The sequence below is a fragment of the Dipodomys spectabilis genome, unplaced genomic scaffold, assembly GCF_019054845.1.
Source record: "Dipodomys spectabilis isolate Male_0828 unplaced genomic scaffold, ASM1905484v1 ptg000478l, whole genome shotgun sequence".
Lineage (NCBI taxonomy): Eukaryota > Metazoa > Chordata > Mammalia > Rodentia > Heteromyidae > Dipodomys > Dipodomys spectabilis.
Genome location: NW_024871155.1, coordinates 153,485 through 175,402, shown reverse-complemented (window position 1 = coordinate 175,402; position 21,918 = coordinate 153,485). Strand labels below are relative to the sequence as shown.

The window sequence follows — 21,918 nt, the reverse complement described above, 5'->3', positions numbered from 1 at the left end:
GCCTTTTGCTGGTTCATTGAAGAATCTCATGGATCTGTCTGCCTGGGCTGGCTTTGAACTTTGGTCCTCAGATCTCCGCCTGTGCGGAGCTGGGATTACAGGTGTGAGCACAGGACCTGGCCACAGTCACCTTGAAGCAATCCTTGGGGGAGTGAGGGGGGGTGGGAGAGAGCAGGGACAGAGCTCCCTCTCCAGGAGCTGCCCCCATGTTCCTCCAGGCCCCGGTCACCTGAACCTCTGGACTTCTCCTCTGGGCCTGACTCACAGCCGGGTCTGTGAGGACAAGGCTGGAGGCATGCCGAAAGCCGTGTTCCTGCTCCTGCAGCCGCGTGGCCAGGTCCTGCTTCTCCCGTCCCCAGCGCCGCGCCGAGTCCTCCAGCTGCACACACCAGACAGGCGCTGCAGAGGCCCTGGCAGTGCGGCCCATGGCACACAGGGCCGGGCCTGCGCCCACACCTGCGCCACCCCAGCACACCCACGGGAAGCCGGACAGAGGCCATTCAGCCAGTGCTCCAACACACTGACAGACCATCTCTACAGCCCACAGCATACTGAACCCTCAGCCCAACTCTGATCACAGACAGCCTGGAGAGGGCTCACACACTAAGCCCTGACCCTGGTCACACACTGAGCTCTAATCCTGGTCACACACTGAGCCTTGATCAAGGTCATTCACTGAGCCTGATCTTAGTCATTCACAGAGTCCTGATCCGGACTACATACTAAGCCTTGATCCTGGTCATACACAAAGCCTTGATAGTGCTCACACACTGAGCTTTGATCCGAGTCACAAACTGCACCTTGATCCTGGTCACCCAGTGAGCCCTGATCCTGGGACACACAGAGTCCTGATCCTGACCACATACTGAGCCTTGATCCTGGTCACAGACTGGGGCCTCAATCCTGGTCACATACTGAACCTTGACCCTGGTCACCGACGAGCCTGGATCCTAGTCACATACGAAGCCCTGGTCCTGGTCACCTACTCAGCCCTGACCCTACTTGTGTACTGAGCCTCCATCTTGGTGGCAGGCTGAGCAGTGAGCCAAGGCTCACCTCACCCACCAGGTTTTCCAGGGCCAAGATCCGATTCTGAGCGCGTTCCAGCTTGGCCAGCAGGTTAAACTTGTCTGAAGAGCTGCTGCCCAGGAGATCCTGTGGACAACGCAGAAAGTCAGCTGTGCGGCCGCGGCGGCCGGGGGCCAGGCCAGCTCCTGTGAGCTCTGGCGGTGCTGAGACAGCCGGCTCTGAGTTCTAAACTCAGCCTTCCTCCACACAAGCACAGGCTCTGGCCCGCACTGAGAATCTCTCACAGATCGGAACCTTCCCAAGTTGTTGGCTGTTTTTGATGTGGTGCCAGTACTCAGAGCCTGAGCATTCTCCCTTGGCTCTTGTCTGCTCCAGGCTGAGGCTCTACCCCTTGACCCACACTCCACTTCTGGCTTTTGGCTGCTTATTGGAGAGAAGAGTCTCTTAGACCTTCCCGACTGGGCTCAGCTGTCAGCCCCGTGAGTAGCCTGGATGGCAGGCGTGAGCCACGGGTGCCTGGCTGGCCTCTGAAGTTGCACACATGCATGTTTGCATGTAAACAACAGGTATGAGGGAGCTTTCTTTCATGCCCACAAGGGACTATGTGGAGAACGTTCTGGAAGATCCTGTGAAGAAGCCAAAACGCCCGTCCCTATGGGGCAGCTGGCTAGGCATCTGGAAGTGTTTTCCAGGCAGTGAGCCCAGAGTGTCCCAGCCCTGGCTGTCATCCCGGGCCCCGCCCGGAGCTTGCGTAGAGCTGAGGCCTGGCCCTGGGCCCACCTGTGTGGACAGGGTCTCTGGCCATCCATCTCCCGCAGCCTCTCTGCGGCGTCTCCACCTGCTCCCAACTCCCCAGGGTCCACCTGGCATGGGGGGGGGGGGGAAGGGCTCTCCAGGGCTGTACCAATCCCAGGGAAGCTTCTAGAAGGGAGTTCTGGGCGGCCTGGGTGGGGTCCAGGTAGAAGTTGGAGGAGGGTCAGGGGTCCTGTGGGGCTGGCTCGGAACCTGGAAGTTCAAGGCGAGTGAAGGAGGAAAGTTCCGATGCAGACGTGTACCCCCTGTACCCCGGGATCAAAAGCACGGTGTGCAAGTTCACATCCCAGGGGACACCTAGAACCCCACTGAACCCAGAGCCTAGCATGGATGTTTTTCCCTCTGGTCCTGGGGCTTGAACTCAGGGCCCAGGTGCTATTCCTGAGTTTCTTTAGCTGAAGGCTAGCGCTCTACCACTTGAGCCACAGCGCCCCTTCCTGCCACGCCCCCTCCTGTGGAGTCTGCCTTAGAGATGGCCTTAGACAAAGTGCTTCAAGGAATCATGCCTGCAGGAAGAGGGTGTTAGTTCAGACTTCCCACTCACTTGGCTGCACCTTTTTTTTTTTTTATTGTAAAGATACTATACAGAGGGTTACAGTTACATGAGTGAGGTAATGAGTACACTTCCTCTTGAACATTGTTACCCCCTCCATTGTTTTCCCCCTACCATCCCCTCCCTCCCTCCCTTCCCTGAGGTTCTTTTTTTTTTTTTTGTGATTGTGATTAAGTGATTACATAATTTCCGGAATTTCACAGTATTGTGGAATAATGATGCTCATTTAAAGTCACAAGCTCATTCTAACTTTCCTGGAGCAAATTGTCTATCACAGTCTGTAACATATAACAGTGTTCACATGTTATACACCATACATGCGATCAGCAGCATGGGGATATTTAGTAGTGGTTCAACCAGATGAGTGGGAGTTCTTTGTTTCTTAAATCCTGATAATTTTGTCGTATCACCTAACATTTTGGATTTAGCATCCACTTATCAGGGAGACCATGTACCGTTTGTCTCTTCGCTCTTGGCTTACCTCGCTCAACGTGATTCCTTCTAGCTCCATCCATTTCCCTGCAAATGCCATTATTTTGTCATTTCTAATGGCTGCATAATATTCCATTGTGTATAGATACCACAATTTTTGGATCCATTCATCTGTGGTGGGGCATCTGGGTTGTTTCCATATCCTAGCTATTGCGAACGGTGCTGCAATAAACATGGAGGTGCACGTGTCCTTGTATATTGGTTCCTGTTGTTCAGGGTAGATGCCTAGAAGTGGTATGACTGGGTCGTAAGGGAGGTCAATCTTTAGCTTTCTAAGGACCCTCCAGACTGCTTTCCAAAGTGGTTGTATAAGTGTACATTCCCACCAGCAGTGTAATAGGGTTCCTCTTCCTCCACATCCCCTCCAGCATTTGTCGTTGGCTGATTTGTGGATGTGGGTCATTCTGACTGGGATAAGGTGGTATCTCAGGGTTGTCTTTATTTGCATTTCCTTCACCACCAGGGATGATGAACATTTCCTCATGTGTTTCTTTGCCATTTTTATCTCTTCTTCTGAGAAGTCTCTCTTTAGTTCCCTTGCCCATTTAGTAATTGGTTTGTTAGGTTTGGGAGGGATTAGTTTCTTGAGTTCCCTGTATATATAGGATGTTAACCCCTTGTCTGATATATTGCTGGTAAATATTTTTTCCCAGTTAGTTGGTTGTCTTTCTAGCTTGGTTGCGATAGATTTAGCTGTGCAGAAGCTTTTTATTTTAAGGTAGTCCCATTTGTCGAGTCTCTCTCCAACTTGTTGTGACCCTGGGACTCTGTTCAGGAAGTTCCTGCCTGTGCCTATTAGTTCAAGTGTTTCTCCTACTCTGTCCTGCAGTAGTTTCAGAGATTCAGGTTTAATGTTAAGGTCTTTAATCCATTTTGAGTTGATGTTGGTGCATGGTGATAGGCTGGGGTCCACTTTTAGTCTTCTGCATGTGGCCGCCCAGTTTTCCCAGCACCAGTGGTTGAAGAGGCTGTGTTTCTTCCATTGTATGTCTTTGGCTCCTTTGTCGAATATCAGCTGGCTGTAGGCCTGTGGATTTATATCTGGATCTTCTATTCTGTTCCATTGGTCTTCGGGTCTGCTTTTGTGCCAGTACCATGCTGTCTTTGTTATTATAGCTCTGTAGTAGAGTTTGAAGTTCGGCATGGATAGCCCTCCCATATTGTCTTTATCCCCTAGAATTGTTTTGGCTCTTCTAGGTCTTTTGTTGTTCCATATGAATTTTTGGACTGTTTTCTGTATTTCAGTGATGTACGTCATTGGGGTTTTAATAGGAATTGCATTGAGTTAGTATATTAGTTTTGGAAGTATTACCATCTTTACTATATTAAGTCGGCCTATCCAAGAGCCTGGCAGGGATTTCCATTTCCTAGTGTCTTCTGCAATTTCTTTCTTTAACTTTTTATAGTTTTCATTAAATAGTCCTTTTACATCTTTGGTTAGGAAAATTCCAAAATATTTTATTTTGGGGGAGGTTATTGTGAATGGGGTTGCTCCCTTTATTTCCCTCTCTTCTTGTACATTGTCAGTGTACAGGAAGGCAACTGATTTTTGTGGGTTTATTTTGTATCCTGCTATTTTGCCGAAGTGATTTATGATTTCTAAGAGTTTGGGGATGGAGTTTTTGGGATTGTGAAGGTATAGTATCATGTCGTCTGCAAAACGGGATAGTTTAACTTCCTTTCCCTATTTGGCTGCACCTTTATAGCCTCTACCTTTATTCTTACTATCTTCTTGTTGGCTGTACACTCGTTGCCTTTATTCTCGTTTTGGCAATTTCTCTATTGATCCGCCAACAGAGCATGTTGCATCTTTCCAGTGCAATAGAGACAGGCTTCTCTAAGTGGTAAAGACTAAGGCCAAAGATTAAATGTGGCAATACTCCAATCAATCTATCATCTGAGGTGACCCTGCCTCCAGAAACTCCTACAACTTCACAAGCAGTTTTGCAGCTCACGCATAGTAAATATAGAGACTTAAAATTTCCAGATATGACCATTAGACAAAATCAATGAATTAAACTAAGTTAGAAAGAGTTATCCCAGTAGTTCAGAGAGTTCTAAAAAAAAAAAAAAAAGGGACCTCTGATTATAAAAGAAAAAGAAAGATTCTCCCAACAGTTATGATTAAGTTTAGTCCAACTTACGTTATAGGGAAGAGATGGTGGTTTCCCACAAAATATCAAGTTAGTAATGTCATATTTCCTGAACCAACCGAAGAACCATTTCCTTATACAGGAGCTTATAAAGATCAAAATAGTTGGATAAAAATAAAAATAAAAACAGTACAATATAAGTACAGCCCTGTCTTAGGTGTGTTAATTATTAAACATAAAAAGGCCGAATAGATGATGCATTCTATTAAACAATGAGCTAGACTCGGTTCACACCACTTCCCTTAAACCGTTGGTGGGAGAGTCATCAATTTTCATGTAATTCATCAATGCTCTGCCTTTTTAAAAATTGGTTACGTTCTTAAATAAACAAAGGATCTATGTCACAATCACACACTGTATAAAAATGTTAATTCTCCTCAATGAAGATACACTCAGACGCAACTCTTTGGAGTCTGTGTCTGTCTGTCACTTGGCCGACTCCTTTGCCCACCTATCCCGAGATCCCTGTCCCGTCGGTCCCAGTGCTCCGGCTGAGCTGGTCCGTTGCAACTTCCAGCTCTTTCTACTTTCCGTGGAGCTGAGGAATCCAACTCAGGGCCTCATGCATGTGAGGCAAGCACTTTACCACTGAGCCATCTTCCCAGCCCTTATTATTATTTTTAACCCCAGGACTGAAGATAGAACTCAGGGCCTAGATGCTGTTCCTTGGCTTTTCCACTCAGGCCTGGAGCTCTACCACTTGAGCCACAAGTGCCACGTGTGGCTTTTTGGTGGCTCTTTGGAGATAAGAAGTCTCCCCGCAACTCTGGACTGGCCTCCAACCATGATCCCCAGGTCTCAGCCTCCTGAGTGGCTGGGAGGAAAGGCACAAGCCGAGGATGCTCAGCTTGGACCTTAAGCTTGGCTGGTGCTCCTGGCCGTGGCTGGTACCTACGTAGGCAGGTCCAGGCCAGCCTTGCAGGAGGCTCTTACCGGCAGGGCCTGTTGCTGCAGGATCCTGGGGGCCGACTGGTGGTGGTTCTTCTCCAGCTCTGCCCGCAGCCTGGTGTTTTCAGCCAGCAGCACGGAGGAGAGGTCTGCCGGCAGGTTCTCGCCTGTGGGCAGCAGGTGACCACAGACGCGGGATATGGAGGAGGCTGCCAACGTGGCCAGGGGTGTGTGGGCCTGGGCCTTCCTGCCCCCATGTGTCTGCCCTGCTCTGCCTTGAATGCGCTTCCATTGCACTCCTCCTCGGCTCCACACCCTAGGCAAACACCCAGGACAGGTGTGTTGGTGGTTGTGATGTCTTGGTGTGGGAGGGGCCTGCGGAGGACGAGGCAGAGGAGCCGGCCTTGAGCTAGCCTTTATAAGCACAGCCCTGAGGCCCGAGGCCGCTGCAGCGCACCTCATGTTTCCCAAAGGCTTTCCTGGGCGCTCGGTCCTGGTGCAAAGCTGCCAGCCCGCCTGGGGCACGCGCCGCCAGAGCCCCGGGCATCCCGGCGTGCCAGGCCGAGGCACGGCCACCCTGTCCACGCCCGGGCCGCGTCCCTTCCACGAGATCCCGTCCCCGGGGGACAACGGCTGGCTGAACCTATTCCGCTTCTGGAGGGAGGAAGGCGCCCAGGGCATCCACCACCACCACGTGCGAAGCTTCCAGAAGTATGGGACCATCTACAGGTGAGCCTGGGCCCGCGGGGCTCAGCGCTGTGCTCCTCTCCACACAAGGATCTGCCCTGGGTCCCCCCACACTGCCTTCTCGTTTACAGAAGGAAAAGACCTCTGGGTTTCAGGCACTGAAGACTCAGCCTCACCCTGCGTCCCCATGCTAGAGATGGGGTGCCCTCCCTTCTTTCCTCCCTCCCTCCCTCCTTACCTTCCTTCCTTCCTCCCATCCTTCCTTCCTTCCTTCCTTCCTTTCTTTGTTCCTTCCTTCCTTCCTTCCTTCCTTCCTTCCTTCCTTCCTTCCTTCCTTCCTTCCTTCCTTCCTTCCTTCCTCCCTTCCTTCCTTCCATCCATCCTATACTGGGGCTTCAATTCAGGGTCTGGGCACTGTCCCTTAACTTTTTCACTCAAGGTTGGCCACTCTGCCCCTTGAGCCATACCTCCACTCTGGCTTTTTGTTGGTAAACTGAGAGATAAGAGTCTCGTGGACTTTCCTTCCCTGAGCTGGTTTTTTTTCTCAGCTGGTTCTGAACCTCAGATCTCAGCCTCCTGAGTTTCTAGGATTCCAGGCGTGTGCCACCAGACCCAGCCAAGGACAATCTCTCTGCTTTTTTTTTTTTTTTGATGGGTCATAGGGCTTGAACTCTGAACCTGGGCGCTGTCCCTGAGCTCTTTTGCTCAAGGCGAGCGCTCTACCACTTTTAGCCACAGCACCACTTCCGGTTTTCTGGTGGTTCATTGGAGATAAGAGTCTCACGGATTTTCCTGCCCAGGCTGGCTTTGAACTGTGATCCTCAGATCTCAGCCTCCTGAGTTTCTAGGATTCCAGGCGTGAGCCACTAATCCTGGCTGAGGACAAGCTCTCTTAATACTTCTTCTGCACTCTGGTCTTCAGAACGGCTGTAAATGAAGTTTGTGAAATCCTATAGTCAGGGAGGAGACCCTGGCTCTGTTCCCTCTTCCCCTCTGGGCCAGTTCCACTCCTCGGCTGTGGGGTGGGGTGCTGGCTCCCCTTCCGTACACCAGCAGCTGCTTCTGCTCCTGTCTTTGCAGGGTCTGGAGCCTCTGCTGTGCAGCCTTAGGCGGTGAGGCCTCAGGGTCTATGGCTTGTTCTGGTGTAGCAGGGTCTAAGGTCGGCCATCTTCAAGCTGTGTGTGTGTGTGTGTGTGTGTGTGTGTGTGTGTGTGCCAGTCCTGGGGCTTGAACTCAGGGCCTGGGCACTGTCCCTGAGCTTCTTTTGCTCAAGGCTGGGCACTCTACCACTTGAGCCAGAGCACCACATCTGGCCTCTTCTGTGTATGTGGCACTGAGGAATCGAACCCAGGGCTTCATGCATGCTAGGAGAGCACTCTACCCCTGAGCCACCTTCCCAGCCCAGGGCGCCATGTTTGGAGGCTGTGCGATCACAGAACAGGGTGGAGGTTCTGTTCGCAGGCCAGCATGCTGCCTCCTCTCCACCATGAGGCCCGCTGGTCACCAGAGCCTTGGGTTGTGGCCCAGGGACTGGGGAGCTAGTTCTAATCTACTTGGAAAAGCATGGAGAGAATTTTCTGGAAGGTAGTAGGCAAGCCGAAGACAAGACTGGGGGAGGCAGGTCCCGGGCTCTGGGTGACACAGCACAGTGAGCATGGAGAAAAAGCCGGGCGCCGGTGCTCACGCCTGTCATCCCAGCTCCTCAGCAGGCTGAGATCTGAGGATGGTGGTTCACATCCAGCGTGGGCAGGCACGCTCCCTGGAGATGAGACTCTCTCCTGTCCCTCCAGGGAGAAGCTTGGGAACATAGAGTCTGTGTATATCATGGACCCCGAGGACGTGGCGGTGCTGTTTAAGGGGGAAGGGCGTCACCCGGAGCGCTACCTCATCCCGCCCTGGGTGGCCTATCACCAGTGCTACCAGAAACCCACCGGCGTGCTGCTCAAGTGAGTGCGGGGGGGGGGGGTGATCAGGGGGCCAAGAGGGGGGGCTGAGACTCACTCTGATGGAGGGGGGGACAGAGGGGGGCCTTGACTCCCTGGCTGAGCTGACCAGAGACTGTTCATGAATAATGTGTGCGTGGAAGACTCTATTTCCAAACCAACCAGGAAGAAGCTGGGCTGGAGGCGTGGCTCAAGTGGCAGAGCCTCAGCTGAGCAAGGAAGCTGAGAGCGCACGGGGCCCTGAGTTCGAACCTCAGTACCAGCCCACGGGCACACAGGCACACGCGTGCACGCGCACATGCACACACACTCCATTTCCCGCTTGCAGTGCGCACAGCAGAGTCGGGAGGCAGTGCACTTGGGTTATTATAATCATAATTATTATTATTATTTTATTCTCTCTCTTATTGGCCAGTCCTGGGGCTTGAACTCAGGGCCTGGATGCTGAGCTCTTCAGCTCAAGGTGAGCCCTCTACCACTCGAGCCACAGCTCCACTTCCAGTTTTCTAGTGGTTGATTGGAGATACAGACTTGTCCCATGGCCGGGCGCTGGTGGCTCCCGCCTGTAATCCTAGCTACTCAGGAGGCTGATATCTGAGGATCGCAGTTCAAAGCCAGCCCGGGCAGGAGAGACCATGAGACTCCTATCTCCAATAAACCACCAGAAAGCTGGAAGTGGCGCTGTAGGTCAAGTGGTAGAGTGCTAGCCTAGAGCTGAAGAGCTGAGGGACAGCGCCCAGGCCCAGAGTTCAAGCCCCAGGGACAAAAAAAAAAAAAAAAAAAAAGACTTGTCCCATGGACTTTCCTGCCCAGGCTGGCCTCGAACCGTGATCTTCAGATCTCAGCCTCCTGAAGAGCTGGGATGACAGGCGTGAGCCGCAGCGTTCGGCTGTCTCCTCCTCTTGCTCTCGGGGCCTGGCCCAGTCTGGGGGTGCGGGGTTGGGGTCAGGCCCAGAGTCTCTGATTCTGGGGCCCTGGGGGTGGGCTGTCCTGCTTCTTCAGGAAGTCGGAGGCCTGGAAGACAGACCGCATGGTCCTGAACCAGGAGGTGATGTCTCCGGAGGCCATCAAGAACTTCGTGCCCATGATGGAGGCCGTGTCTCAGGACTTTGTCAGACTGCTGAACAGACGCGTGAAGCAGCAGTGCTCCGGAACCTTCTCAGGGGACCTCAGTCACGACTTGTTCCGCTTTGCCTTCGAGTGTAAAGGGCTGGGCTGGGGAGGGGTGGGGTCCCCTCTCCCCGGGACCTCGCTCATCTTACCCTGAGTCCCTGCTCAGACCCCGCAGGACCTGTATCTGCATGGCTTTCTAGAGATTGTGTGGTCAGGGGCTGGGGGAGGGGGGTAAAGGCGGGGTGCTCTGAGCTTGGTATAATTCACACTCTTTCCCAGTCAGACTGAGTCTTGGAAAATGGATTACCCAAGGATTTGGGCCCTTAGTCTCCCTTCCCACTTATGGAGAAAGTGTATAGCTAATCTAGTCAATCAATAAGGCACTCTCCTAGCTGGGTGCTGGTAGCTCATGCCTGAGATCTGAGGATCGCCATTCTAAGCCAGCCCAGGCAGGAAAAATCTGTGAGACTCTTTTTTTTCTGTCTGTCCTGGGGCTTGAACTCTGGGCCTGGGCGCTGTCCCTCAGCTCTTCAGATCAAGGTGAGTGCTCTACCACTTGAGCCACAGCGCCACATCTGGTTTTCTGAGTGGTTTATTGGAGGTAAGGATCTTAAGGACTTTTCCGGCCCAGGCTGGCTTTGAACCCCGATCTTCAGATCTCAGCCTCCTGAGCAGCTAGGATGACAGGCGTGAGCCACCGGCGCCCAGTGTCTGTGAGGCTCTTATCTCCAATAAACTACCAAAAAGCCGGATGTAGATCTGTGGCTCAAGTGGTGGAGCCTGAGCCTTGAATGAAAAATCTCCAGGGACAGCGCCCAGGCCCCGAGTTCCAGGCCAGGCGCCGTGGGAGGGCTGCGGTGGAGGCTGGTGGATAGGAGGCCAGGGGCTCCCCTCACCTCGGCCTCCGCCGTCCCTTCCCCGCAGCGATCACCTCCGTCATATTCGGGGAGCGGCTGGGCATGCTGGAGGAGATAGTCGACCCGGACAACCAGAGGTTCATCGACGCCATTGAACACATGTTCCACAGCAGCGTGCCCATGCTGCACCTGCCGCCCGGCCTCTTCCGCCTCCTCCGCACCAAGATCTGGAAGGATCACAAGGAAGCCTGGGACACGATTTTCAACAAAGGTGGGGGCTCGCGCTGCTCCCCTCCCTGGGACACACAGGGAGGCTGGGGGGAGGGGCTGCTGGGGCCTGGAGGAATCTAAGGTCCCTTGGGTCCCTTCTGCCCACGTGACCACGGGCAACCCTGTCCTCCCCCCAAGATGCCATCAAGGCTGTAAAGATGGGGTGGTGGGGAGGCAGACGCCCTTGGCCTCACGCCTATCATCCTGGCTACTCAGGAGGCTGAGATCTGAGGATTGAGGTGCAAAGCCAGCCCAGGTAGGAGAGTCCATGAGACTCTTTATCTTCAATGACCCATGAGAAAACCGGAAGTGGCGCTGTGGCTCAGAGTAGGTGAGCACTGGTCTGGAGCTGAAGAGCTCAGGGACAGCGCCTAGGCCCTGAGTTCAAGCCCCACAATGGACAAAACATAAGGGAGGAGGGAACTCTCCTAGAAAGATCAAAGGACTGGCTCAGGTGGTAGAGCACCTGCAAGGGGGAACGCAAGGAAGAGAATTAAACGATAGCTACGAAGGCTCAGCACAAAGTAGCAGCTCAGTGACACGGCCGCCCCTGCCCCGGCCCTCCCCTGTCATCCGCAGCCAGCAACTACACTCAGAACTTCTACCTGGACCTGAGACGGAGAAGGAAGGTGGACAGGTACCCAGGCGTGCTCCACAGCCTCCTGGAGCAGAACAAGCTCCCGCAGGAGAACATCGAGGCCAATGTCACGGAGATGCTGGCGGGGGGCGTGGACACGGTGAGTCAGGCCCGGCAGCCACCGGGGCCTCCTCAGCCAGGCGCCTCCCCTCCAGCCGTGGGCCCTGAATCTTCCACCAGATCCCCCCCAGCTGCCTCCCTCTCCTGGCTCCAATCTCCTTGAAGAGTGAGGCCCGAGGGTCTGAGGCTCATCAGCCTTCTTATTTCCTGTGTTGGGACCCAACGTGGACAGGGAGGTGCAGGCTCTCTGTGTGTGGGTGTGTCTCTGTACTGAGACTTGAACTCAGGATCTGGCGCTCTACCACTTGAGCCACATCTTCATTTCCAGCTTTTTGCTGGTTCCCTGGAGTGAAGAGTCTCATGGGCTTTCCTGCCCCGGCTGGCTCTGAACTGGGATCCTCAGATCTCAGCCTCTTGAGGCATGTATACTAGGTGTGAATGGGAGTTCAGAAGGAGGGCCTAGGGGCTCTCCAGAACATTCCAGCCTTTGGAAGTTTTTTGTTGATGTTGTTGTTGTTTTTTGTCGGTCCTGGGACTTGAACTCTGGACCTGGGCGCTGTCCCACAGCTCTTCAGCTCAAGGCGAGTGCTCTACCGTGCTCTACCACTTGAGCCACAACACCACTGCCGCTTTTCTAGCGGTTTATTGGAGATAAGAGTCTCAGGGACTTTGCTGCCTGGGCTGGCTTTGTTCGGGGATCCTCAGATCTCAGCCTCCTGAGTAGCTAGGATGACAGGCTTGAGCCACCATGCCCGGCCTTGGTAGAATTTTTTTTCTTTTTGTACATTTGCTCTTGGGCTGTAGGCTTTGCCTTTGCAGATGGTGGGAAAAAGTGAAAATGTGAGCCAGGTGCCGTGGCTCACGCCTGCCATCCCATCTACTCGGGAGGCTGAGATGGGAGGATCTGAATTTGAAGCCAGCCTGGGCAGGGAAAGCTGTGAGACTCTGATCTCCAGCAGAACCAGCAGAAAGCCCCGAGTTGAAGCCCCAGGATGGGCTTGTGTGTGCACACACGCGCGCACACACGCACGCACACTCATCCCATGTCTCCTGGCAGACCTCCATGACGCTGCAGTGGCAGCTGTACGAGATGGGCCGCCACCCGAAGGTGCAGGAGCAGCTGCGGAGAGAGGTGCTGGCCGCGCGGCGCCAGGCCGGGGGCAGCATGGCCGCCATGCTCCACCTGGTCCCGCTCCTCAAAGCCAGCATCAAGGAGACGCTGAGGTGAGCCCCGCGGGCCCCTCAGGCCCTGATCCTGGGCCTGGAAGGGATTTCCAAGCCCCAAGTTCAACACCAGCGCCAGCACAGAGTCTGGAAGGGGGAGGGAGACACAGTCCTGCCTCTGTTTACCCCAGGGGTCCTCCCCGGGGGCGGAGGGGAGGAGCAGTCTGCGTCCAGGCTCTGTGTGAGTGTGGGGTGGGGGGGGGGTCTGTCAGTGTCTGGTGTCTTCTTCCTGCAGGCTGCACCCCATCTCTGTAACCGTGCAGAGATACCCGGAGAACGACTTAGTGCTCCAGAACTACAAGATCCCTGCCAAGGTCGGGGTGCTGGGAACTGGGGCGCTGTCTGTCGGGGTGGCGGGTGTGATTGGGGACAGATGGGGTGAGGGGGTGGTGGGTGACCCTGAGTGTCATGGAAATCCAAGGAAGGGCCGGACAGGGGGGCTGGGGAGGGAAGTCCTTCCTGTGATCTGCCCAGCTGCTTGGGCCTTCCCAAGGGCTGTGAAGGACAGGGCCTCGTGCAAGGTCACAGGGCCCCCTTTGAGGTCACGCCTTGGCCAGCGAGTCCTCCCCTGGGTCTCGGGGGTGCTGTCAGGCGAGGCCAGCCCCCATGTGACCTGTGCCCTCTGATCGCCTGGGTCCCCAGACGCTGGTGCAGGTGGCCAACTACGCCATGGGCCGGGATCCCAGCGTCTTCCCCAACCCCAGCAACTTCCAGCCCGCGCGCTGGCTGGAGAAAGACAAGGCGGCCACGCACTTCCGGTTCCTCAGCTTCGGCTGGGGCGTGCGCCAGTGCCTGGGCCGCAGGATCGCAGAGCTGGAGATGGCGGTGCTGCTCATGCACGTGAGTGTGCGCCAGGCCTGCGCTCCTCCTCCTCCTGCTCCTCCTCCTCCTCCTGCTCCTCCTCCTGCTCCTCCTGCTCCTCCTCCTCCTCCTCCTCCTCCTGCTCCTCCGGCTGCTCCTCCTCCTTCTCCTCCTGCTGCTCCTTGTCCTCTTCTTCCTCCTGCTGCTGCTGCTCCTCCTCCTCCTCCTTGTCCTGCTCCTCCTCCTCCTCCTCCTCCTCCTGCTCCTCCTCCTCCTGCTCCTCCTCCTTGCTGCTCCTCCTCCTCCTGCTCCTCCTCCTCCTGCTCCTCCTCCTTGCTGCTCCTCCTCCTCCTCCTGCTCCTCCTCCTCCTCCTGCTGCTCCTCCTCCTCTTCCTCCTGCTCCTCCTCCTCCTCCTCCTGCTCTCCTCCTCCTGCTGCTCCTCCTCCTCCTCCTGCTCCTCCTCCTCCACCTGCTGCTGCTGCTCCTCCTCCTCCTCCTCCTCCTGCTCTTCATCCTCCTGCTGCTGCTCCTCCTCCTCTTCCTCCTGCTGCTCCTCCTCCTCCTCTTGCTCATCCTCCTCCTCCTCCTCCTCCTCCTCCTGCTCCTCCTCCTCCTGCTCCTCCTCCTCCTCCTGCTGCTCCTCCAGCTCCTCTTCCTCCTCCTGCTCTCCCTCCTCCTGCTCCTCCTCCACCTGCTCCTCCTCTTTCTCCATCTCCTCCTCCATCCTCCTCCATCTCCCCCTCTTCTTCCATCTCCCCCTCCTTCTCTCTCTCCCTCTCCTCCTCCATCTTCCCCTCCTCCATCTCCCCCTCCTCCTTCTCCATCTCCTCCTCCTCTTCCATCTCTCTTGCTCTCCCTCCTCCATCTCCCCCTCCTCCAGAGCTGCAGATGACTGTGCTCATTGATGTGTGGCTGGGCTGGGCCTGGCCCTGAGGAGTCATCCAGCCATCTCCCAGTTCATCATTCCTCTCTTCTATCTCTTCCCCCTCCCCTCCCCCTCCTGCTCTTCCTCCACCTCCTCCTCCTCCGCCCCAGGAGTACAGGGCCAAGGACATCTGTTTATTTTTATTGTCTGGGTTGGTCATGGAGCTTGGACTGAGGGCCTGGGCAAAGTCCCTGAGCTCTTTCACTCAAGGCCAGCGCTCCACTACTTGAGCCACAGCTCCACGTGTTTTCTGGTGGTTCACTGCAGATAAGAGTCTCACAGAGTTTCCTGCCCCGGCTGGCTTTGAAGTGCTATCCTCAGATCTTTGCCTCCTGAATAGCTTGGGATTCCAGGCATGAGCTACTGGTGCTGTCTGTCTGTGTGTGTGTGTGTGTGTGCATGTGTGTGTGTGTGTGTGTGTGCACGAGCATGTGTGCATCTGTGTGTGTGTGGGGGCTGTCCACCCCCCTCTGTGGGGACGGGCAGGGTTGAGGGATGTGGGGGTCCAGGCTTAGGTTCAGCCAACCCAGCAGCCAGCAGCAATCATCTGGGACCCAGGGTGGGGGGTGGGTTTTGGGGTGGTGACCCACTCTTTGGAGCTGGCCCTTGCCTGTGGCTGAGTGAGTGACTGGCTCCCAGGAGAGACACCCCTTCCCTCCCCAGCCCACGCTGTTCCCCCCCACCCCCACCCCTCGCCCCCAGGTGCTGGAGAACTTCCGCATCGAACTGCAGCAGCTCAGCGAGGTGGGGACCAAATTCAGCCTCATCCTGGTGCCGGACAAGCCCATCCTCCTCACCCTCCTGCCCCTCGCCCCGGCACCCGCCCCGCCGATGGCCCAGGGGGACCCCTGAATCTCCAATCCCCCCCACCCCAAGCTCAGCTCCGTCTTCTGCCCTGCCCCCTCTGCCCTGACCCCAGGAAGCCAATAAACAGTAGACCTCCACTTGGGATGTTCATTTCCAGCACATTCTATCCTGGGGCCCACAGAGGCTCAGGAAGCTGCAGGGCTGGCCCCCAGGCTCCCCCAGGGCTGGGGGTGAGGCTGGCCTCCATGTCACTGGCCAGGGCCAGCCCTGCCTTGTGGGTAGGACCCCCCCCCACCCCGTGGAGTGAGGCCAGCTCTGGGCTCTGCTCCATCCTGGGGTGTAGCCAGGACTGCGGTCCCTGGGGGTGAGGGGCTGGTGTGGGGTGATCTGCTCAGAAGAGCTGCAGGCTTCTCCTCCCACCTGCCTGGCCTCCAGCGGGCCTGGCCTGGTCCCCCTCCCCCTGCCCCCTCCTCAGACCTGCCCAGACTCCAGTGGGCCTCAACCCTGGCTGCCCTCAGGGGCAGGAGGCAGGGAGGTCATCGGCTCTCCACGTGGGTCCCCTCTAGTCCACACAGGAGCGGGTCTAGCCTGGGACAGCAGCCCAGCGGGCTTAGCCTGCTGCCCCTCCCCCCACCACGCCACCATCTGTCTGTCTCTGTCTCTCTGTCCTCTCTCTCTCTCTGACAATACTGGGGCTGGAACTCAGAGCTTTGCACTCTTCCTTGGCTTTTTCAATCAAGGCTGGTGCTCTACCACTTGAGCCAGACCTGCACTTCTAGCTTTTTGCTCGTTAATTGGAGAGAAGGGTTGGATTTTCCTCCCTAGGCTGGCTTTAACTGTGATCCTCAGATCTCAGGCTCCTGAGTAGCTAGGATGACAGGCCAGAGCTCTCAGTGCCTGGCAGATGCTCTTTGCTCTCTGTCTCCTCTGGATCTGTTAGCTTTGATTCAGAAATGCCAGTTCTGGCAGGGCGCTGCTAGCTCACGCCTGTAATCCCAGCTACCTGGAGGCTGAGGATCTGGAGGATTGCAGTTCAAAATCAGCCCAGTCAGGAAAGTCTGTGAGACTCTTGTCTTCCATGAACCACCAAAAAGCCAGACCTGGAGTTGTGGCTCAAGTGGAAGAATGCTAGCCTTGAGTGAAAGAGCTCAGGGACAGTTCCCAGGCCCCAAGTTCACCACAGACACACAGACAGACAGACACACATACACAGACAGAGAGAAAGACAGACAGACAGACAGACACACACACACACAGAGGCACACATGTCAGTTCTGGAAAGAGCTCCTATCTAAGGTGTCCAGCTTTTCATGGAACAGATGAAAACCCTGACCTTGGGGAGAAGGCTTGACCTTGTCCCCAAGGTTGGCCAGCATTGGCCTTACAGGGCCCCGGCCTGACACCACGCCGGCATCTGCACACCTCCTTGTCCCTGATCAATGGAGCACTGAGTGACGGCCACTGGAGATGTCAAGCCTGTGCCTTCCAGAGACACAGACAAACCAGGTCTGACAGACACGATTCCACTTAGGGCAGGTATTTAGCAGGTGGAAAATTCCAGACTCCCCCCATCCCCTCCCTTTTGGTGGTTGTTGGTTTCTTGAGACAGGGTCTTGTTATAAAGCCAAGCCTGGTGTGGAACGCAATGAGTCCTCTTGCGTCCATGCCCCACGCCTGTTTGGCTCACAGCTGGCGCTCTACCACTTGAGCCACAATTCCATTCCTGGCTTTTTTTTGGTAGTTGTGGGCCTTGAACTCTGGGCCTGGGCTTTCCCTCAGCTCTTCAGCTCAAAGCTAGCATTCTACCACTTGAGCCACAGCCCCACTTCCAGCTTTTTCTGCTTATGTGGTGCTGAGGAATTGAACCCAGGGCCTCACACATGCAGGGCAAGCGCTCTACTACTGAGCCACCTTCCCAGCTCCAATTTCCGGCTTTTTGCTGGTTCACCGGGAAACAATGTCTCACAGACTTTCCTGCCTGGGCTGGTTTTGAACTGTGATCCTCCATATCTCAGCCTCCTGAGTAGCTAGCAGACTTTCCTTCCTGGGCTGGTTTTGAACTGTGATCCTCCATATCTCAGCCTCCTGAGTAGCTAGGATGTGAGCCCCCCTCCCCCCCTAGCCCCCTTCCCCTCCCTCCCATTTGCCATGCCCTGGGCCCCTGCGGCCTCAGGCTTTTCAGAGCTGGCAGGACCGCACAGGAGGTGTTGGTGATGCGCGATGGTGTTTAATAGAGTCATCTTGCGCAGACTCAGGCACGAGGCCGCTCAGGTGTGGGGGAGTCGGCCGCTTCCTTCGGGGAGGCAGCCGGCTTGCCCGGCTGCTGGGGTTCCAGTTTTGGGGGCCGCTGGGGGTCCGTGGAGGAGATGAAGACATTCTGCGGAACGCAAGGTGACTCAGGCGAGGACAGTGCCCCATGTCCAGGGACCCAGCGATCCACAGCCCGAGGCCTCCTGACTTCTGACAGATTCCCAGGCTTGTGATGCCACAGGGCTGAGCAGGTCCCCGATGGGGCGTCTGGGGTTGGGAGGCGCCCAGGGTTGGGGTGGGAGGAGCTCACACAGGAGAGTGTCAGACAGAGGAAGGGTTTGGGGTGGAAGTGGGGGACACACTGGGAGGGTGCTGAGCGCCGGCGCGCACGCCTGTCATCCCAGCCACTCGGAGGCTGAGAGCTGAGCATCGCGGTTCCAAGGCCGGCCGGGAAGGAAAGTCCATGAGACTCCTATGTCCAGTGAACCAGCCAAAAGCCAGACAAAGCAAAAGAGCTCAGGGACAGCAGCCAGGCCCTGTGTTCAAGACCCAGCACCGGCACAGAACATAATTAAAAAGAGTCCACAGTACTTTCTATCATGAGCGAAGGATGGAAGGCCCTGGAGCAGGAGAATCCAGGACCGAGGCTGAGCCTGGGGGGGAGTGTGTGCGGCTTCCTGACGTGGTAGCTCAGCCCTGCGCTGCCTGGACAACGTAGCCACGCTGTCACTGGGAACTGGGCTCGAACTCAGAGCCTTGCGTGTTCATATGGCTGGTGCTCGACCATTTGAACCACAGCTCCACTTCTAGCCTTTTGCTGGTTCATTGAAGAATCTCATGGATCTGTCTGCCTGGGCTGGCTTTGAACTTTGGTCTTCAGATCTCCGCCTGTGCGGAGCTGGGATTACAGGTGTGAGCACAGGACCTGGCCACAGTCACCTTGAAGCAATCCTTGGGGGGTGAGGGGGGGTGGGAGAGAGCAGGGACAGAGACCCCCTCCAGGAGCTGCCCCCATGTTCCTCCAGGCCCCGGTCACTGAACCTCTGGACTTCTCCTCTGGGCCTGACTCACAGCCGGGTCTGTGAGGACGAGGCTGGAGGCATGCCGGAAGCCATGCTCCTGCTCCTGCAGCCGCGTGGCCAGGTCCTGCTTCTCCCGACCCCAGCGCCGCGCCGAGTCCTCCAGCTGCACACCCCAGACAGGCGCTGCAGAGGCCCCAGCAGTGCGGCCCATGGCACACAGGGCCGGGCCTGCGCCCACACCTGCGCCACCCCAGCACACCCACGGGAAGCCGGACAGAGGCCATTCAGCCAGTGCTCCAACACACAGACAGACCGTCTCTACAGCCCACAGCATACTGAGCCCTCAGCCCAACTCTGATCACAGACTGAGCCTGGAGAGGGCTCACACACTAAGCCCTGACCCTGGTCACACACTGAGCTCTGACCCTGGTCACACACTGAGGCTTGATCCCGGTCACACACTGAGCCTTGATCCCGGTCACACACTGAGCTCTGATTGTGGTCACACACTGTGCCTTGATCAAGGTCATTCACTGAGCCTGATCTTGGTCATTCACAGAGTCCTGATCCTGACTACATACTAAGCCTTGACCCTGGTCATACACGAAGCCTTGAGAGTGCTCACACACTGAGCTTTGATCCGTGTCACACACTGCACCTTGATCCTGGTCACAGACTGGGCCTCAATCCTGGTCACACACTGAGCCTTGACCCTGGTCACTGACGAGCCTGGATCCTAGTCACATACGAAGCCCTGGTCCTGGTCACCTACTTAGCCCTGAAACTATTTGTGTGCTGAGCCTCCATCTTGGTGGCAGGCTGAGCAGTGAGCCAAGGCTCACCTCACCCACCAGGTTTTCCAGGGCCAAGATCCGATTCTGAGCGCGTTCCAGCTTGGCCAGCAGGTTAAACTTGTCTGAAGAGCTGCTGCCCAGGAGATCCTGTGGACAACGCAGAAAGTCAGCTGTGCGGCCGCGGCGGCCGGGGGCCAGGCCAGCTCCTGTGAGCTCTGGCGGTGCTGAGACAGCCGGCTCTGAGTTCTAAACTCAGCCTTCCTCCACACAAGCACAGGCTCTGGCCTGTACCGAGATTCTCTCACAGATCAGAACCTTCCCAAGTTGTTGGCTGTTTTTTATGTGGTGCCAGTACTCAGGGCCTGAGCATTCTCCCTTGGCTCTTGTCTGCTCCAGGCTGAGGCTCTACCCCTTGACCCACACTCCACCTCTGGCTTTTGGCTGCGTATTGGAGAGAAGAGTCTCTTAGACCTTCCCGACTGGGCTCAGCTGTCAGCCCCGTGAGTAGCCTGGATGGCAGGCGTGAGCCACGGGTGCCTGGCTGGCCTCTGAAGTTGCACACATGCATGTTTGCATGTAAACAACAGGTATGAGGGAGCTTTCTTTCATGCCCACAAGGGACTATGTGGAGAACGTTCTGGAAGATCCTGTGAAGAAGCCAAAACGCCCGTCCCTATGGGGCAGCTGGCTAGGCATCTGGAAGTGTTTTCCAGGCAGTGAGCCCAGAGTGTCCCAGCCCTGGCTGTCATCCCGGGCCCCGCCCTGAGCTTGCGCGGAGCTGAGGCCTGGCCCTGGGCCCACCTGTGTGGACAGGGTCTCTGGCCATCCATCTCCCGCAGCCTCTCTGCGGCGTCTCCACCTGCTCCCAACTCCCCAGGGTCCACCTGGCATGGGGCGGGGGGGGGAAGGGCTCTCCAGGGCTGTACCAATCCCAGGGAAGGTTCTAGAAGGGAGTTCTGGGCGGCCTGGGTGGGGTCCAGGTAGAAGTTGGAGGAGGGTCAGGGGTCCTGTGGGGCTGGCTCGGAACCTGGAAGTTCAAGGCGAGTGAAGGAGGAAAGTTCCGATGCAGACGTGTACCCCCTGTACCCCGGGATCAAAAGCACGGTGTGCAAGTTCACATCCCAGGGGACACCTAGAACCCCACTGAACCCAGAGCCTAGCATGGATGTTTTTCCCTCTGGTCCTGGGGCTTGAACTCAGGGCCCAGGTGCTATTCCTGAGTTTCTTTAGCTGAAGGCTAGCGCTCTACCACTTGAGCCACAGCGCCCCTTCCTGCCCCGCCCCCTCCTGGGGAGTCTGCCTGAGAGATGGCCTTAGACAAAGTGCTTCAAGGAATCATGCCTGCAGGAAGAGGGTGTTAGTTCAGACTTCCCACTCACTTGGCTGCACCTTTTTTTTTTTTTATTGTAAAGATACTATACAGAGGGTTACAGTTACATGAGTGAGGTAATGAGTACACTTCCTCTTGAACATTGTTACCCCCTCCATTGTTTTCCCCCTACCATCCCCTCCCTCCCTCCCTTCCCCGAGGTTCTTTTTTTTTTTTTTTGTGATTGTGATTAAGTGATTACATAATTTCCGGAATTTCACAGTATTGTGGAATAATGATGCTCATTTAAAGTCACAAGCTCATTCTAACTTTCCTGGAGCAAATTGTCTATCACAGTCTGTAACATATAACGGTGTTCACATGTTATACACCATACATGCGATCAGCAGCATGGGGATATTTAGTAGTGGTTGGACCAGATGAGTGGGAGTTCTTTGTTTCTTAAATCCTGATAATTTTGTCGTATCACCTAACATTTTGGATTTAGCATCCACTTATCAGGGAGACCATGTACCGTTAGTCTCTTCGCTCTTGGCTTACCTCGCTCAACATGATTCCTTCTAGCTCCATCCATTTCCCTGCAAATGCCATTATTTTGTCATTTCTAATGGCTGCATAATATTCCATTGTGTATAGATACCACAATTTTTGGATCCATTCATCTGTGGTGGGGCATCTGGGTTGTTTCCATATCCTAGCTATTGCGAACGGTGCTGCAATAAACATGGAGGTGCACGTGTCCTTGTATATTGGTTCCTGTTGTTCAGGGTAGATGCCTAGAAGTGGTATGACTGGGTTGTAAGGGAGGTCAATCTTTAGCTTTCTAAGGACCCTCCAGACTGCTTTCCAAAGTGGTTGTATGAGTGTACATTCCCACCAGCAGTGTAATAGGGTTCCTCCTTCTCCACATCCCCTCCAGCATTTGTCGTTGGCTGATTTGTGGATGTGGGCCATTCTGACTGGGATAAGGTGGTATCTCAGGGTTGTCTTTATTTGCATTTCCTTCACCACCAGGGATGATGAACATTTTCTCATGTGTTTCTTTGCCATTTTTATCTCTTCTTCTGAGAAGTCTCTCTTTAGTTCCCTTGCCCATTTAGTAATTGGTTTGTTAGGTTTGGGAGGGATTAGTTTCTTGAGTTCCCTGTATATACAGGATGTTAACCCCTTGTCTGATATATTGCTGGTAAATATTTTTTCCCAGTTAGTCGGTTGTCTTTCTAGCTTGGTTGCGATAGATTTAGCTGTGCAGAAGCTTTTTATTTTAAG

The 21,918-nt window shown here is 55.3% G+C and overlaps 1 protein-coding gene across 1 annotated transcript; it reads left to right on the top strand.

The window, feature by feature from the left end:
• Positions 1-6,388: 6,388 nt before the first annotated feature.
• Positions 6,389-15,298, top strand: LOC122098457 (cholesterol side-chain cleavage enzyme, mitochondrial-like). Its single transcript, XM_042668886.1, has 9 exons — positions 6,389-6,657; positions 8,406-8,561; positions 9,561-9,760; positions 10,596-10,799; positions 11,378-11,535; positions 12,553-12,719; positions 12,955-13,033; positions 13,362-13,559; positions 15,149-15,298. The coding sequence occupies exons 1-9, from the start codon at positions 6,389-6,391 to the stop codon at positions 15,296-15,298; spliced, it is 1,581 nt and encodes a 526-aa protein (XP_042524820.1).
• The last annotated feature ends 6,620 nt before the right edge of the window (positions 15,299-21,918 follow it).